Here is a 19,074-nt window from a genome sequence, read left to right on the forward strand (position 1 = left end):
TGCTGCCAAGGGAATTGAGGAAAATGCATTGGCAATATCAATCGTGGCAAACCACTTGGCTGCCTTGGACTCCAGTTCATACTGAAGTTCTAGCATGTCCAGTACAGCAGCACTCAATGGTGGTGTGACTTCATTCAGGCCATGATAGTCTACTGTTAGTCTCCACTCTCCATTAGACTTTCGCACTGGGCATATGGGGCTATTAAGGGGTGAGTGGATCCTGCTGATCACTCCTTGGTTCTCCAGTCTACGGATCAGCTTATGGATGGGAATCAGAGAGTGTTGAACCCAGGACATACGTAATAAATCTTTTAAATAGAAATAAAATTACATAAAATGCATCCAATTTTAATTTTATTACAACAGATTGCTTTTGTATTTGAAAAACAGTGATCAGACAAGCATCTGAATTCAAACAAAGCCCTCCAGTACCACTTCCAGCTTCTAGATAATCCTAGTTACTGAGGATTTTTCAGTTAAATTCTCTGTGCATGAGAAGATCTGCTTCTGGTCATCCCTACAGCTGCCTACCTCTGCACTCTACCCCACCACCTGCAGATCTTCAAGCTTGGCTTTCCTCTACCTGGCTACTCTGCAGAAACTGATTTGGGCTATTCAGAACATGTCCTGCATGCATTAAATGTTGGGTGTAATTCATCATTAATATGAAATCCCTGTAGTCAGACTCCTCCAGGATATGATACCCAAGGTTCGATTCTGTCCTCTCCTCAAAGAAATCTGAATTGTCATCATTCACCAATGATGCCAATTCACCTTCCTACAGACAACAATTCAGGTGGTCTTCATCTGTACTGATGAAAAGGTTTTTGTTTCTACAAAATACTTTAAATAGTCATTGAACTAGAGAAAGATTATAACCTAAGAGCCAGAACATTTACCTAAGTGAGTAGTGAGAGGAGTAGAAAGCATTTCAAAGTACTTCTCTTAAGATGACACAGGAGCTCTTGTTCTTCTTTGGTACTTAAACAGTTAGCATGAATAAGAAAAAATGAAAATTCTTCAGAATACCTAAAGCTCACTGACTTAGGGTACTGCCTACCACAGACATCTCTGTTCACACCTCCTCAGGGAGGAAGGGAACCTAATAAAAGGAAAACTCCTGGACCACCTGCTCTGCTGTAACAATTGCTCTAATACAAGCTTTTACTGCTTGGGTAGAAAGGATATTTTTCTATTTGATCACATGTAAAATCTTTTTAGGCTTCTTTTTTCCACAAAGAAAAAAAAAAAGTTTTGATGGAAGCAAGCTACGTTTGATCCAAATTAAATGTTTGATCTTGCCATCAAAAACTCCTGATATGCATAGCCTTACATGAGAATCACAATCCCTTTCCAATTCTTTATCAACACATGATCATTCTAGCACTGAACTGCTGTTCCCTGCTCCAGTAAACTAAACTCACATATACTTACACTTGATTTTACACAGTTCTGTAATGCCAACAAATTTGGTCTGTGCTTCTGAGTTTCAAACATACCATTGCCCATTTTAATACCATGTTTGTATTTATCAGAGCCTTACCTCCCCAAATAGGAGAATCATACCAACCGTGCTGAGTATACCAAAGTTTCAGTTCACATCTTGGAAAAGTATCATTACAGGGTCTGTGTTTCCCCTTATGGCATTGACTGATGATTTGTTGAGGTCTCTAAAGCAAAAATAGACTTTTAATTGTATTTGCTTGTTTTGATAGACTCCTATGCTTTTTTTCCCTGGTTTACCTTATGTTAATTTTGTATATTCAGAACACATGCCACAAACTCCAAAACCATAGCTGCTCCAAACCAACAGCTTTCTTTTATGTACTAACAAAGATTTTCTGCAGAAGCATTACGCACTTCACAGTGAGAAAAAACAAAACCAACAAGAGATAGCAAATGAATAACATCTAACAACAAGATGTGTTCTAGCAATTAAAAAATCCAAATATAAATGACAAGAATATGCATGAAATAATTAAGAAATCGGTTTTAATTTGGGACTTTAAGAGCTGAGTGAGCCAGCTGTACAGATACCATAACAAAGAGAGTAACTCCAAATGAGAGCCAAATGAGCAATTGCACAAAACTGTGAGACAGCAAACAGCAAGAGGGCTGAGGAGTAGAATTAAATCAGAAACAGAGTGTAAGTTACAGAAGGAAACAAACATGAACCATATGGGAAAATATTCACAATACATTAGTGTTTAATTAGATAATATAATGGATAAGAACACTTATGCAGAATCATCATAAACAAAGATGAACTGAAAATGTGCTACTAATAAAACTGAGTAATCAAACTGCGCTACAACTGTAATTTGATCAGTCACAAGTTCATATGTAATGTAAATCTAAAAATAGTATTTTGATACAGTATTTTGCTACTGCATCTAGTAGAAAATATTGAACTTTACATTCTAAACTGAGTTCTGGATATGTTGAAAGCAAACAAAAAAATCACAACCATTCACAACCCAATGCTTGCATCCAAATTTGCATTGCAATTCCATTTAGAACATACAAGCTTTGCCTTTTGGATGAAGAATGTCAATGACCTTTTCAACCTTTTTCCCTCTCTAAAATCACTTTTTGCTTGTCTGAAAGCTGTGAAACAGAAATCACAGCTAAAGTTAAAATTAACATAAGAACGGAATTGTAGGTCCTCATTATGTTTTCATACATTTAGTTTACACAGCATACTAGCCTGACATAGGTATCAGCACAGGTTAATTGCTTTCAAGAGAAAAACAATATGCAACAAGTAGGGCAAAAGGAGAGCAAGAGAAACAAAAAGGTTTTGAAGGCCTTTGTGATCTTCACAAACACTTTTTTGTAACACAGAATATTTTTTGAAAGTCAATCGTGTGCATGCAAGTCATTACAATTATAAATACGTACACATTGATGCTTTATGGAGGTTTACATCCTTATACTTAAAGCTTGCATGCAGGTGCAGCCTTCCCAAGTCTGTACCTGCTTGCAAGATGACTATCAGGAATCAGCTTTAAGCTTTAAATGAACAAACATATTCACAGGAAAGTATAGAAACAGAAGAAAAGGAAGCTGAGGAAAGTGAAAAAGGGATAATTTCTCTTGATAAACATTTACAAACCCTGCTCTAAGTGAACGTGCAAATTTCAAGTGGCTTTACCATTTTTTGAGATTGTACAACATCCCAGGGTACACCTTCAAAACTTATTCAGTTCACTTGGAAGCAAATACAGAAATTGAAAGGCCATCTGGAATGGAACTAAAACCGTATGTTGATATCTCTAAAATCCACATTTTATTCAAGATTAGTGCCTCAGCTAGCTGCAGTCAAGCTGTATATTTCTGGGTCATTGTTCTCCTAGTAAATCTTTCAACTTCAGTTTCTATAGAGCAAAAGCATATATAAAAAAATTTAAAAATCATCAATTTAACAGTAAATTTTAACAACTGACATTCCAAGAAAATACATGCAGGTGAAAATAAAGTCTCACTAGTGGAAATCAGAAAAAAAAAAGAAACTTCACAAACCAGAAATGAAACAAGAAACAATTCACTGAGCCATTTTCCACTGTATTTCTAAATTCATTCATCTAAATGAACACCATTAAATCTAGAATACTCAGAATGTGAAACTTCATTTCATAAACATGAATAAGGAGTACACATACAAGAGGGCTGATTGCTTTAATTTAATAATACATTCTCGAGAGATCATAAACCATAACACAACATACACGACTTTTTAAAATAGCAAAAAACATCTATAATAATCATTACCTGGTTTTCAAGCATTCATACTCTAGTGTGACTACTGAAGTATTTTAATTCCTGCCTTCAGACAATGGAAATAAATTTCAAACAGTTGAAGTACCTCAGCAAGCCTGCCACATTGAGGAGGATACAGAAAATATACGGCTTTTCTGAGATTTTGCACGAGTACATTACTGAATTTTTGCATTCTTGACTGAAAAGTCAGATTGCAACTTGTGCATCATGAAGAAAAACAGGATTTTTTTTCTTGCAGCACAAACCAGTTTAAGTTACATACACAATGTGCTCATATAGTGCAGAACACTACAAAGACAGCAGGAATTTTAACTAGTGGGTTTGCATCCAGGATTAGAAGAACGTATTAGGCCAGAACACTTTGACAGCAGCTACATCCTTGTGATGCTTTTTAGCACAGGAAATAATGGGAACTTTGTATACAAAGATGTGAAGTGCTCAGTTGCTTGGATTAAATGTATCAAAGTTTAAAAACCAACCCACCCCAAAACAACCCATCCACATACCTATTTACAGGTTGTGAATGAAACAATTTTCACAATGAATAGTGATTGGGGTAATCAGTAACCTGATGCAAAACACTATCCTCTGCTTTTTTAGTTTCTGGACCTCCTTGCTATCAAAGATAACATATACAAAGATTGCTTTGGTTTTCTCTTCTCATTTATCAAAACTATAGCAGTGTAGAGCAAGCAATGCTCCTGCCAGTTTCAGTTCTGCTCTTCAAAACTAATAAGCAGCTAGAGTTGTCACTGGTTTCCCCTAGCTGCTAGGAAATCTCAAGAGACTAATGCTCAAAGAGCCACTGTGGCCATTTGAAAAACACCAGGAGACTCTTTCTCTCCTCATTCTGTTAGGAAAACATAAATTGTTCACAGAGACAAGAATTCTTATCCAGAGGTGAGAAGTGACAGAACTCAATTAAAACAAGCTACTTCAAAGTGACTTAAAGAGAAGCCTGCAATTCTGGGTGGGCATGCAGGGCAATATTGTTACAAATCTACAAAAATATTTACAGATATGTTATTTTTTGCAACTAACTTCTAAAACATGACAAATTTTAAGGAAGTAAAAACTTGGCATGAAAACCTGCACATGATATTTTGGTTAAATTCATCCACCAAATCATAAAAATGTCCCAGAATTCCAGAACACCTTAAGGCCTTGTTTGCAAGCAGTTTCACAGCCGCAGATATTTTCTGTACAAAATCTTGACAGGCAAGGATGTTGAACTATTAAAGCAGGACAAAACTGACATTCTGCCTTAAATTTTGTGATTCACCCACTCAAATTTCACTGACATTTCTTTTTTGTCTTGTAGCTGGTTTCATGTTGTGGTTCTTAGTAAACCTTGTATTTGGGGTTCAGTACCCCAGCTAATGCCCAGCCTAATGCCTAAGCGTTTCTGCTTGTACTGACTTCTGGGGAAGCTTCAGCTGTCAGGAACTTCCACAAACTGCCAGTGTTTAGCTCATCTTCTAGAGGCATGTTCTGAGATGAGGTGCTTCCATGAGATGAGGTCCTGTGTTACAGTGTGTGAACATATAGCACGTGGAAACAATGCAAAATAGCTGAAATATACCGAATGAAATTCGGTAGTATATCAATTACTTAATAAAAGTATCCCATTAACAGAAGCACTTCCACTGAAATTTGTCTGGATAAAATGATTCTCCAGCAGCATAGAACTATAAATTCTACAGAATCATAAGGGTGTAAGGGGAAAAAAAAAAAAAAAAGAAAAAGAGAAAAGAAATAAGAAAGTCTAGAAACAAATGGAAACTTAACAAATTATTTTATTGCCTGAAATAAAACTCAAGTAGTATGAGTGTTTAAAGGTAATGTTTCTATTTTTAATACATAAGCCCAAACACAGTTGTTAATTAATTATCTGTGAAAAAAATACACTCTTCCCTCTTTATTTTTTAGAGCACAAAACTTTGTACCTCACCTCATCAAAAAAGTACAAAGTATTATTAAGGGAAGCCCCAGAATGTCAGATTTCACACAGGGTGACAGAACAGCATCACTCTCCTCCGGCTGTTTGCCTCTTGATTAGACCTGTAACACCAGACTGCCGTCCCACGTGGATCAGCCGGCGCCCACACCGCCCCGCTGCCTGCCCGTCCGCCCCCCGGATTATGGTAAGGGAACTTGCGGAGGAACAGGCTGCCGCGGCCGGGAAAGCACGACCCTGTGGAGGGGACAGTCCCATCTCTGCTCCAACGCCGGAAGCAGGTGCCCGGCACGGAGGCGAGGTGAAGCGGGCCCGGGAGCCCCACTGTACCTGCGCACGACTGCCCGTTGCCTGTGCCGAGGAGGCCGCAAGGTAGCGGGTCAGGAGGCACCTGGTAGCGGACCGGTCCCTCAACGCGGCGATGCGGGACGGGAGAAACTCCTCCGCGGGCCGCGCCGACGGGGGAATCCCCCCTCCGACGCCCGCCCGGGCTCCTGCCCCCTCGGCCCCCCCACCCCGCGGGGAACGCCCCCCGCTATCGCCTGCGGATGGCCCGGGGGGGACGGGTCCAAGCGGCTTAAGGTGGGGGGGCCGGGCGGCGCCGCAGCCGCCCCGCGGACACCCCGTCCGAGGCCGCTGCTACCGGTACCTGAAGCCGCAACTTTTCCCCCGCCGCCATTCAAAACGTCCTGCCGTAAAGCACCCGTCTCCCCTGGCAACAAGGTTCCGGCCGAGCACTAGGTGTAGGAAGGTGATGTAAAAGTAAAACCACCCAGTGTCGTAAACCAGGTCCGGGGGGGAGGGGAGGCGAGGGAGGGGGGAGGGCGGGGGAGGAGGTGACTGGAGCATTTAGACACAAGCGAGAGGATCATGGCGGATGGCCCCAGGTGTAAGCGCAGGAAGCAGGCGAACCCGAGGCGCAATAACGGTCAGTCAGCCCGCGGGGTAGTGGCCCGGCCGCGCTGGGGCGGCGGCAGGGCCGGGGCGGGGGCCGGGTAGAGCCGTCCCGAGCGCGGAGAGGGGAGGTCGGGCGGGCGCCAAAGTAATTCCCCCTCCGCTCCTCGCCGGGAGCCCGGCTCCCTCCGCACCGTTATATCCGCTACCTGGTGCCTCCCTCGCTTCGCTGCCTGCCTGCCTCCCTCCTCCGCCTAGCGGTGCGTCCGCACTCCGCCGCCTGTCCGGGACCGTTACACGCTGTCTTCCCCCACACGTACCGCGACCGCCCCGCCGCCGCTGCGGGGAGCGGGCTCGGGGAGCCCCGCAGCCGCGCCGCCGCCCTCCGGCCCGGGCGGGGACACCGGATCCCCGCGGGGAGCGGTGGGGCATCTCTCTCCGCCCGGCCGGCCTCTGCAGTCCTAACTCCGAAACTTGTTACCTGCGCTCCCCGGCGGAGTGGGGTCTCCCCGCCCGCCGGCCTCGCGGGCGGGATCACCCCGCCGCCCGCCGGGGAGCGCCTCTCTCTGCCGTCCGCCGGAGTTCCCCTCGCTCTCCCGGGCCGGCGCCGCGGAGCGGGCTGGCGTTCTCTTTTCGGGGAGCGGCGGTGGGGGACGCCAGCCGTCACTGGGGGGCGGGAGGGGTTGGGGGGGCACACCCGGGGAGCGGGGCTGGGGGGGGGGGGGGGAGAGGCAGTGTCGCCACAGCGGGCAGCGATTCGCGCGGGGGCAGCGCTGCGCGGCCGCCCCGGGCCGGCAGGAGGGGGCCGGCAGCCCCGCCGCCCGCTCGCCTCTTTTGCCACCTCCCCTCTCCGCCGAGAGTTGGTCCCCGGCGGCGCCCGGCGGCCGTGCTTGCCTCCCCGGTCCCGGTGGGGAGGGGAGGGCTGTTCCCGGGCGGAGAGGGCGGGCGGCGAAGTTTCTTGCCTTTCCTCTGGCTTCGGAGGTACCTGTTTGTATAATAATGGGTGGTAACGGTTTGGCCGGGGGCCCCCGCTCCGTGCGTGTGCGACCGGCTGTTGCAGTCTATATAAGGAATTACATTTACATTTCGTACTGAAGGGTTGCCGTGGGGTGGGTTTGTGTGTGGTTTGTTTTTTTTTTTTTTCCCCTTTGGTACGTGGGTTACTTTAAGATGCGTTTTGAAGGTATACGGTGGGGGGAATAAACGCTCGTAACACCCACTCTCTACTTGTTTTCTGTAAAATGGAGAAGTAGTTGGGCTCTCGTAGCGACTCTTCGCAATAGGGTGGGAAGCAGAGATTTTGTAACCTTCCTTGGCAATTTTAGGTTTTGTGTGGCATTTCCTGTGCAGGGTCACAGATAGGAAGGCTTTCGCTTGCGATCCGAGGCGTTTTCCCCTCGCAGGGAACGGTCTCTGAAATAGCTCCGAGTCACGATGTGTGCCTCTCTTCTCTAATCCTGACTCTGTCGGGCGTAGCTTGGTGATAAATAACGGCCTCTCCAGGGGCCGGTGAGTTGATCTGATCGCTTTGAACTTAGGAGGGTTTTCTTATTTTGTTCTCTGCATTTTCTAGCGAGTATTTCTCTTTGCACGCTCATGTTATTAATTCCTTGTGCTAGTGTAAATATTTATATTTAGCTCATGATTTGACTGTGCTAAAGGTAAGTTTGGAAAGTGCTTTACTCTCTACCTTATTAAAAATGCTGATGATCACAGAAAGGGGCTTTTCTTGTTGCTGACGACATGTGTGTGACATGCGAGTCTGAACCACCCAGTGTGTGTGCAGGAGCTGTAAACATGTTTACCTGAACAGGAAAGAAATGGATTTTTTCCTTAAATATCCAGTGATATGACTATGATACTCATAAAGCATATCAACAGATGACTTGGGAGAGAAATTTTCTGAAACCTTAGTTTTTGAAATCAGCGTGGAAAGGAGATTCTTGATCACTGCAGCAAATGGCAACTTGTGCAGGTAGAAAAAAAGATGGTGTTTAGTTTTCTCCTGCATGCATGTCAGCCCCCTCCTGTCTGCTGCTTTCATTCTCAAGGGAGGGATTTATTTACCATGCTTGCTGTCAGTGTTTTTCCTTTGTGCTTAATATTAGAAAACCAGATTTGAGGCTGTTTAGCATAAAACGTTTTGTTTGCAGCATGTATCGCTCATAGAAAACAAAAGGTGTGTAAGATGTGGTATCGTTCCAGGTATCTTTCATCTTCACTTTTGGACCTCATTGTTGCACCCATTTAATTATAAAACGTCTCAGAGTCTTTATCAACTAGTTCTGTGGTGTAGAACGGCTTGTCTTAGGCTGGGTTTGGTTCTTTTTTTTGAGGAATTAAAACCAACTTCAGTCATTGTGCATTGAAGCATCAGGATTGGTTAGATAATAGATTCTGGATAATAGACATTTCTCAGCAGTGGGTTTATGTTTGACTTGCAAATATTTACTAAAGAAAATGGCTAGAAAAATGTTAACTGTTTTAACCTCTGGATAAGTATGAGATTTTTTTCTTTTTTGTGTGGGGGGGGTGGTGGTTTTTTTTTTTTTTGTTTTCCCCCGAAGTCTCTAAATGCACTTTGCTTTTATAGGTATCTTCTGTTAATGAGAGATCAGCATACAGGAGATGCTTCAGCAGCTGGCTTGTTGGTAATATATACTAGATCAAATTTCTGCTGTTTCAGTTGCCTTTTTCCTTCACTTTTGCATAGAATGTGAGTTTATTAGGGAGAGACTGCACTTGACATCCAGTATACCAGTTAATAATACTGGGCTATGGCATCGAGTTGTTACACTGTAAACTTTTCTTCTGTTTATCTGTTGATAAACTTAACTCAGCTGTTCTTGTCCTGTAAACTTTATTTTCTACCCACCAGCCTCCATTCCCGTGTTCAGGAGCTAGGACTTAGAGCTTCCATCCTGATGCATTAACTGCAGCTGGAAAGACACTCTTGTCTTTTCTTAACTCTAGAGCTGATTCATTTTCTACCTTGTTTATTGGCCCCTACAGGAGATCGGCAAAAGAGCTGATTTGCACTGCCATTAAAGCCTCCACTTACAAGAAAATCTGGCACTTCTTACCTGAAGAAAACTATCCTGTGTCATTGTCCTTACTTCTGCTCAATACACAAACACCTGCTACAGCGAAGGAGTTAGCAGTGTTGGGACAATAACACCATTCTGACAAAGCAGAAACACAGCACTGGTTGGGAGTGTCTCTTCCTATCTACCTTTTCTCCTTCTCCCCCTCTTTTGGTAGAGAAATGACGAGGAGAAAAGAGCGATGTGGTTTTTTTTTTTTGTTTGGTTTTTTTTTTTTTTGCCAGTCATCTGCATTGCCATGCTACGTGAATCCTGTGTGGACTTTAAATAGATTCAGCAAAGACTTTCATATTCTAAGTTGCTTACAGGATCAGGATTAGTTGCTTTCTTAGCATTTCTCCTGTATATTATAGGGTTGTCTTAATTGTTATTAAATAGCAAAACTAAAAGTAACACATCTTGTTCTTTAGCAATGCTGTGAAACAAGTAAAATGAGCAAAATACTTAAAACTTTCCTTACTAGAGGGTTAAAAAGATACCAACCTTTTATATTTATGTTCTGAAAAGTCAGTATGCCTTCAGGTTTTCAGATGCATATTTAATTATAAAAAAAATAATGAATTAAACTGAGTAAACTCTGCATACAGTCAAGTGTACATGAGAAGTATACATGAGACAGGCATTTTTTTTACCCCCTGGTAAGAGTGAGTTCTTTACTAAAAGGTTAGGTAGATTGACTTGTTGGAGTGCTAGTTCACTTGCTTTACAGTGAGATTTCCTCTCTTTATTTTTATTAGATTATCATTTAATGTTAAGTTTACTTGCAAAAGGAAGGACTTTAAGAAGATTGTAAGTGCCCTTGAATAAGGCAAAAGCATGGCGTAGTTCTGTTAGCTCCAAGGTGTTAACTACTGGCAGGATGTCAGGTGTTAGTGACGCTTGGGATAAAACATTCCTTGTCCTGCCTTTCTTCTCTTGCCCCATGCCTTTCTTTTCACTAGGTATCATGTTTTTAACTCCAGCATTAATTTAAATTTGCAATTTGGGAATTGAGGAATGTAGCCTGAGTTAAAATTCCAGGCACAGTGAACAGGTCTACATGGACAGCTGAATTAACTGTTTTAAGACCAGGGAAATCTTCCCTTATATAAACAAGTAATACTTCTATTTTAATGTTAACTACTGAAATATAATGAGAATACGCTTTAAAATGTCATTATCTCTTAATTTTCTCTCAGTTAACCAGTGCTTGTTATTTTAACGATTGTGAAGCAGGGTGTTTTAAGGTAATTAGTTGCCTGAAACAGTTTTACTCACTTATTTGACTCTGGTAAACATGATGCTGCAGTGGTTGATGAAAAGTAGCTAGTAAATGAAACTTTCCCTCTGACTTGGACTTCCTGATCATAGAAGTCACTCAGATTAAACTTTCTGGTTGAAGTCTGAGGATTTGACTTAGGTGATCTCAGCCCAAATTTTTTTGTTGAGCATTTTCTCTTGTATAAAGTAATCTCTCCCCATTGAGTCTTTCTGTGGACTTTTGGCTTTATTACAGGTCCTGTTAGTATCACTGTTACTGACTATGGTTAGGCCCTTGCCCTCTGCAAGTGAGCTCCCCTGTCAGCAGTGTTGGGGGAAAGGGTTCTACAGCCATCCTCTGCCTCCTTGCCTGCTGGCACTCAGGTAGTGGTATTAACCTTCCATATCTTCTTATAGAAGTTTTACTATGGTAGGTGGAGAAGCTGGACTGAAGTAAAAATACCAGTGCAGTGCCTTTCTTCATGTGGAAATATCTGTTATAATAGGGTTTAAAATGCCAGTGAGTGATGGCAGATATTTTTAATGTGCATGGGACAAACTTAATATGCTAAAGAAATTAAACCACCCTCTGTGAAGCTTGGCTTGTTGGGTTTTGCTTGCTTTTTTTCACTGATATTTGAGCAACTGCACTCTATTGCAGGGAAACTGCTGGAAGTACAGTGTCTAGCCAAATGGCTCTTAAGAATCTCTATTTCTAAATGCAGTCATTATTATTTATCAGAAATAAGCTCATTCCATTCAACTCATTAGCTGTTTGTAGTAATTTCAAAAACCTCAAACTAATTGATATTGCAAGCTGATTAGAATATGGTGTGCTTCACTCACTGTAAATCCAATATTTAACAGTACATACTGGGTTTCTGGAGATCATATTCTACTTATGATAGGTTTCACACAATTCAACAAACAAGAGCTTGAAAAATGGAAATGGTTCTGGGCTGATGTAGGCTTTCATACCAATTTTCAAAGTACAGTTCCAGATGAACTTTCAGTTGCTTAATATTCCTGAAATTCTGGTCATACTTTACCTGTTGTTTTCAAGAGAACTCACTAGGTAGGGTCTTCCCTGTTATGGGCATGTAAACAGGACCTGGCTTGCACCTGTGGTCTCAGAAACTTTGGTGCTTGATTCTGGCAGCTATAATAGGCCTGTTATTTTTGAGAACTAAATTCTCAAGTGACTTACCCAAGGTCACACAGGAAGTCCATAGCAAGACTGAGTCTCAATCCATTTTTAATCCTTGGGACTACCAGTGCATTTGGCTTGATCTAGAGCCTTAAAGAGAAAGAACAGATTTATCATTCAGCAATTACTATTCCTTTCTCTATAAGTATTTAAGCTCTTTCATATTTATTGTCTTGAAATACTTGCACTTTCATCAAATACGTGGCAAGATGCAAAACTCGGTTTTTCTCTTTAGTCATTTTTAAATGGCATTAAGATAGTATCTTCAGTGGTGAAGTTTCCTGTCTTCATAGTTAGCATTTATGTAATGATGTGCTGGAGAAGTAGAGTTTTGTCTTTGGGTGGTTTTTGTATTCCCAAATTTTAAGTTCAGTGGTGTGTCGGTAGAAAAAAGGAAAACACACCAGGAGGAAATTAACTTAAGACCTATACTGTTGACCTCAACATCCCTCCTTCACTGTGTGGGGTGCTTAGAAGACTGTTTTCTTAGAGCTTAATACCTGATTTAATCAGATATTGGTGTTCTTCAGACAGTAATAACTAAAGAAGAGACTCAGAATATGGCTAGTATTTCTGCTATTTGAACATGATTGCTAGATAATTAAGAAAGCATAAGTCTTCTTTAAAACAAACATTCCCTGTGTGAAATATTTAATAACAAAAATTATAAAAAAAATCAACAAAAAACCAAGCAGACCGTGGAGAGCAGAGAGAGATGGATGTAATGAGTGGGCAGGGGTGCACAGGTGAGGCAAACAGCATGTGTTGGAAGGAGGGAGGGTGGAGTATAGGGAAGGGAGTAATCTACTTCTCACTGAAGGTTGTGTACTTTTTATCTGATAGACCTTGGTGGTCTTCCAGGGAGTGAAGAAACTGGTCCCCCATCTGCTGCATGAGAAGATCACAGTGGGAAATAGCTTTGACCTCAGTTGACTAGGTGATGCCTTGAAACACTAGAATTGCTGGGGGGGGTGGTGGTGTAGGGGGCTTTATGTGTTTTCTGTAGGGCATTTTGCTTCCATGTTCCATTAGAAAGTTTTTTGCCATTGCTTCTAATACTAGGATTGACTCAATTTCTTGAGCTAATTGTCAAGTACATGGGTATTTCTTAGCCTCGGTTTGGTTTTGTGGCTGTCCAGTTCCTGGAGTCTTATTTTTAAGTTATTGGAAAGGGTAACAGAAGCTGGATATTTTTAAAAACTGTTCATAGTTGCAGCTTTTTAATCTTTGCTTGCCCTGCACTTTTAAAGAAAGAGTAGGGTGGGTTTTTTTTTTTCACTTTTCCTTTTGTATTGAGCCCCAGTTTGTTTATTTAATAATCTATTTGTTCTTTTTTTTGCATAGGTAAGTAGTATTCCTGTGTGACAGTCAAGGAAAATGGAAAGCCCAGTCAAGAAGAGTGAGACTTGACGATGAAATAATAACTACAGTTAAATGCAGCATAGCGTTATATATCTATTTTAGTACTCCTAAGAAAAATACTAGCCCTATCACCAGAGTATGTAAGCACCTTTTAGGCAGGAAAAATATGTTGGGTCTTTTCTTTCTGTATTTGGGCCTATACATTTGGTTCCTTGTGTGAGTACCGAGCAGCTTACATTCATAGGTTAAGAGGATAAGTAATGGTAGTGCAGAAAGAAGGAACTCGTTAAGTTTGTATCTTCACATGTGGAGCAGCCAAGCAGTGATTCACGTGTTTCGGTTGGTTAGTGCTGAACTTTTTAGCCAGTTTTTTTTGTCTTGTACATTTGCAGCCAAAGGAACCCCAAATAGGGAAGAAAGGAGGTGGGGTTTTGTGTTGGTTTTTTTTTGTTGTTGTTGTTGTTTGGTCTTGTTTTGTTTTTGTGTTTTGGTTTTTGGTTTTTTTTTCCTTTGCCTTGCTCTGTGCTTGTTTCTGATGCTATTACTGTAATGTTACTGTATCTTTTATTTTAACATGTTTTCAGAGCAACAGAAGTTAACTAAAAATATGCTTTCTCATCTTTGAGAAGTCAGTCTTGTTTGAAAGCAGCCTGTTTCAGTTCTGTCCTTTCAGCTGTCATTCCCAGCTGTCACAATCTCCTTGATGTAAGGACTTTACCCCTGTTGTTGTGAAGCAGTTCGGTTAACAGCTGCTGTCACCCAAAGGTTAAAACCTGAAAAGTGGCATCCTTTGTTGCTTCCCTTACAAATATTTGCTTTCTGTTTGGTAACATCTCCCTTGTTGCTCTGCCTTCAGTGTGTTCAATCTATCCTAGTTTTGGAGAACTATGTAAAGCAAATGAGTCTGTCTAATATGATGAATATATTCCTCTGGATATGTTAGGAGGCTTGTAACTGAGAGTAAAATAGAGAAATTCTATCCTTGCTGAGATGACTTTCCATCTTACCTACTTCAGATCTGTGAGTACAAGTAGGAGTCCTTGAGTGAAAGAGCATGTAAAATTACTTATTTAAATGCTAAGAATCCCATATGATATTGGAGTATATCAAAAGGAGAAGAAACAACTCTTCCTTAACTATCTAAATAACTGCATAGTTTTCCATAGTGGTTTTAAATATGTTTTTGTATTTGATGTGGATATCCTTTGTCTTTTGCAAGCTTTTCAGTTTTTTAGCTTGTTGCAAGTAAAGCATTAGATCAGGAATGCTGGAGCAGCTGGCAAGATCATTGAAGATAAACAGATTATAAACCTGGCATTTCACCATGATCCCGAGAGTGGCTTTCAGATAACACTTGAAATAAAGGGGTTAAAAGAGTCTGATGTGGTAGAGTATTTTTACCTATGAACTGCTGTGCCTGTCCTCGTTAGGATCAAATGCTACTTGGGCCAGTGACGCTAGGAACACCTTCAGTCACTGTGATATGAATTGTTTTCATTATTTCAGCAAGCACTCCTTTTAAAATTCTGTCTGACAGACAACTGACAGACACTGAGGGCAGTTTCTGTTCCATTTTGTAGAGACATCTGTCCACAGCGTGTGTATAGGAGGAAAGCAACATGAAATTACAAAACATCACAAATGTTGCATGATTGAAAAAGTCCTGGGGGAATCGATTACATCTGAAAAAGCGCAAAAAGAACAGAAAAAATAGCCCTTAATTACAGGGATCAGGTTGCTTTTTGCTAAACTGGTAGATTGGACCTAAAGAAACAGGTCGAGTATTTTGTTTGTTTTCTAACATTCCCTCTCCGAAAATGTAACGTAACTTTTCTTAATGCCAAAAAACTTATGGAGATGAGTTGTCCCTTCTTCCTTAAATACACTTGGTTTAAAACAGTTTTTCTCAATGCCATGTGGAATTCCTGCCTTGTGTCCTTTCAGGTATGCATCAGATTCTCCTTCTTCCTACCTTCTAATCCGTTTTATTATTTCTCTGAATTTACTGTATGCTACCTGCTATAAGTCATGTGAAGTTCTAGACTGGAAAAAGGAGATACTATTCAGAATCTGTAACCTGTTTAGTTGTCTGTTTTGTTTCTGTTTTTCCATAGGCTTTTGGTTTTTTTTCCCTATTACTCCTGCTACAGCTGCTTGGTAAATTCAAGCAAAGTAGAACTAGTCACATACTACTGGATTCATTCTTGTCTTATTGTTCACAGGAAGGACCTAGGTACAGTTGGCCCCGCAAAGAGCATGAGGTGGTGAATAAGGACTTTGAAGCAGATTTGGAGCTGTAATGACTGGCTTCCTTCCCTACTGCTGTCCCTTCCCCTTCCTTGCAAAGCATTTTCATTTGAAAAACTAAGGTGTGGTCATTGAGCATATCTGTTCTCAACTTCCAGTAATTTTTTGCTCACTGCTGAACTACACCATAATTACATATGCAAATGTAGTATTTTTTTTTCCCTTTTACCTTGTACATGTGGGAGAGAAAGATAAGGTTGCAGAGTACCGCCAGGGATGGTGCTGTTGTTGAGGCTGAGGAGGTGCTGCAGATGGCCACAGGAGAAGTACTCATCCTGCAGATCAAGACTCATGGAGGATTTCAGAACTTCTGTGACTCAAAGGCAACAAGAAAACACTGTTCTTACCAACTTTAAGCTTTAGATAGGAACAGATTGTTGAATGACTTGTAACAACCTATTTTGATACATTCTTGCTACTGAGGGCTGAGAGTGAATTTGCATTTACAATAGGAATTTGTTTTGTGGACACACATATGTAATAGTTATATCAGATAGTTTAACCTATTAGGTTGGCTTGGTCACTTCATATACTAACACAAGGAAACCTTCTGTAGTTTGTAACAGTGTTGTAATGATACTAAGATCACAGAGATTAATTCTATGGGAGAGACTATTCTGACAGCTTCTGGGAGAGACTATTCTGACAACTTCTGCCCTTCAGGGGAAGGCTTACCTTGTACTTTTTCCAGATTTTTAAATTGACTGACATACTGTTTTCCTGAAACCCTAAATATGTCGTATAACAAATAGTGAACATGAGAGAGAATCAGTTCTACATTGCAGTCAAAATGCTAGGAGATTCTTTCTGCACAAAAGTGAAATAATAATTTAAGCAGAAATGAGAAGCAAAACTGAATTGGTAGTTGTAGCATAGGAAAAGGGAAATAGTTCCAGTGACACATAATGCAGTATGACATGCTGTAGTTCTCTGTATTTCATCATGTGATTAATCATGCTTTCAGGGATCAGCCTGCATAGCTGATGTGGTAGTTACGTGATTGAGAGGGACTTTTTAAAAGGATGAGCCAGGTTTGTACCTCAGCATGTGAGTGACTGAAACTAGTGGCAGACTTTCTGTGAGCTAAGGCAGTTTAAACAAGAGGCAGCAATCTAGATTTCCAACTGCAAAGCATACAGATAGAACTGGTTGAATCAAAGTCATGACTCACAACAGAGGTTTATGATCCTGACAGAAAATTCTTACAGGGTATTTGAAGCAAAGTGTTGCTTGTAGATCTGGTGCTTAAAAAATCTTTTTGCTTATATTGCTGCAACTCTGCTGAGATGAAACAAAATAAGTAAGGTAATTAAAAACTGGAAAATATGGGTGGTTTGTTTATTTTGGTATGAAGCTGCAAGCCTTCTCCATTTAACTACCCCAACTTCTTAAAAAAAAAAAAAGGTGCTTGTTATGCAGTATGATATGCAGATTATTTCACTGTGTTTGTTTTGTGTATGTATGGTGTCAGAATAGTTTGGGATATAGGAAAGAATATACATCTTTTTTAAAAATCTGAGTATTTTTTTTCTGAGCAGGTAAGAAAACACAAGTGCTGAAATTGAAAACTTGCCAAATGTCTTGATTTAATAGTTTACAGTGCTTATACTTAGCCCTTCCTTCATTATTCTAATATTTTTTTAAGCATTTTGGAGGTCTTTTAGCAAATCCAGAGAATGGAAAGATGTTTGTAACTTTTCGAGTTCCAAGATGCTCACTTACTGAGTAAAGCATTCCAGGTTTGTGCCTTAATGTATCTTAATAGTCTTAATAGACATCCTAATCAAGCTGCCCTGTTTTGTTTGGGGTTTTTTGTGGGTTGTTTTTTTTTTTAATCTCTTCCCAGCCTATCTGGCTTTAAAGAACTTGTACCTCTTCCTTCAACCACAGAAACATTAAGTAGAAGTGCAGTCAAACCTCTGTCTTGTTGGTTCTTTGGTCTACCTTTGAAACACTTTGTAGCTGAACGTATGTGAATGTGCAACTGTGTGTGCTGTTTTCCTGCCTTTTCCTTTTGTCTGTCAAGCTTCTGGCTGATAGCAGATTAGCCATCTGAATGTGGGCAGCAAAGAGTAATGGGCTGTACAAAATGCCTCAGGCTTCTTGCATACAATAAAATGACTCCATTATAAAGCAAAAAATGACAAGCCTGCCATGGAGGATATCTGTATTGGCGAGATGGAGAGAGTAGCGTTTGGTTTATGATCATATTAATGGGTGTAAAATAAACTTAATTTTTTTTCAACTGTCAGAAGTATTCCTAGGTGTTTTACAGAGTAGTGCTGAAGATCCTTCTAGCAGGAAAATGATGATGGGCTGAATGGGTGATGCACAACTTGCTATTCCTGATAGCTGTATATGTGGGGGTGAAGGAAAGGAGCATGATGGCTCAGTTTTATTTTCACCATACAGATGTGTGTATGGTTTTTCTCTTCCTTTTTCTTTCTTCTCAATTTTTTATTTCTAATGTTTTGATTAGTTACAGGATTACATAATCTGCCCTTCATAAGCATGTTGGGTTTATTAAATCTTTTGGAAAAGATGTGCTAATACAGATTTAAAGGAAATTGGGCCAGAAACATGGTTGACTGAGACAGAGGGAATCCAGATGTTGGAGGAGGATATAAAATATAAAGCTGTAGTGAGCTGGATCAAGCAGAGGTACAAGTCTGTGTGCAGAAGCACAGTAGCAGGAAAAATAACTAGGAATCCTGAATCCTATCAAGGTTTTTGACAGCTATGCTTACCCACTATAGGAATCTGGTGTTTAAAAAAAAACAACCCTCTCAATTGTCTACAGTTTACTGTGTAAGCAGTAGTGGCTGCTCTTGCCCTCCTAACTTCCAGTTCTGGCCTTCAAGAAGGTTTGTGTTTGTTTTATGGCATGCAAGATCTAAAAGGTGCTCTTGTCAGGAAAAAAAAGAAAAAGAAGGTGCACTACTTTCATTTGTGCTAAATGGAGGATCTTCCTTAATTGCATCTGCTCAGGAAATGAAGACAGCTACTGATATACAGGAGCTTCCAAACTAACTGACAAGTCAGCATAAAAACAATTCGGTATGTAGAACATGGAAGTATTGTTAAAACATGCAATGCTTGTCCTAAGGTACTTAGTTTTAAAGAAGCCTTTTAGAATAATTGATACTTGTTTTAGTCTGCCTTGCTTGTTGGAGTCTGTTCAATATGTCACTGTGGATACAACCTAAGTGGACTCTGGAAATATA

General features: G+C 40.9%; 1 protein-coding gene across 3 annotated transcripts in view; it reads left to right on the forward strand.

The window, feature by feature from the left end:
• Positions 1 to 6,556: 6,556 nt before the first annotated feature.
• The window catches only part of ZEB1 (zinc finger E-box binding homeobox 1), a 121,894-nt gene continuing 109,376 nt past the window's right edge, over positions 6,557 to 19,074 (forward strand). Inside the window, exons 1-2 of one of the 3 annotated variants that reach the window (XM_065666686.1) lie at positions 6,563 to 6,665; positions 9,225 to 9,282. In XM_065666686.1, the coding sequence (XP_065522758.1) occupies positions 6,615 to 6,665; positions 9,225 to 9,282 (109 nt within the window). In that variant the 5' untranslated portion in view covers positions 6,563 to 6,614. Of the gene's footprint in view, positions 6,666 to 7,497; positions 7,613 to 9,224; positions 9,283 to 19,074 lie in introns of those variants that run through there. The other 2 variants (XM_065666688.1, XM_065666689.1) reach the window with 2 other exon arrangements.

Source organism: Lathamus discolor, chromosome 2 (genome assembly GCF_037157495.1).
Source record: "Lathamus discolor isolate bLatDis1 chromosome 2, bLatDis1.hap1, whole genome shotgun sequence".
Lineage (NCBI taxonomy): Eukaryota > Metazoa > Chordata > Aves > Psittaciformes > Psittacidae > Lathamus > Lathamus discolor.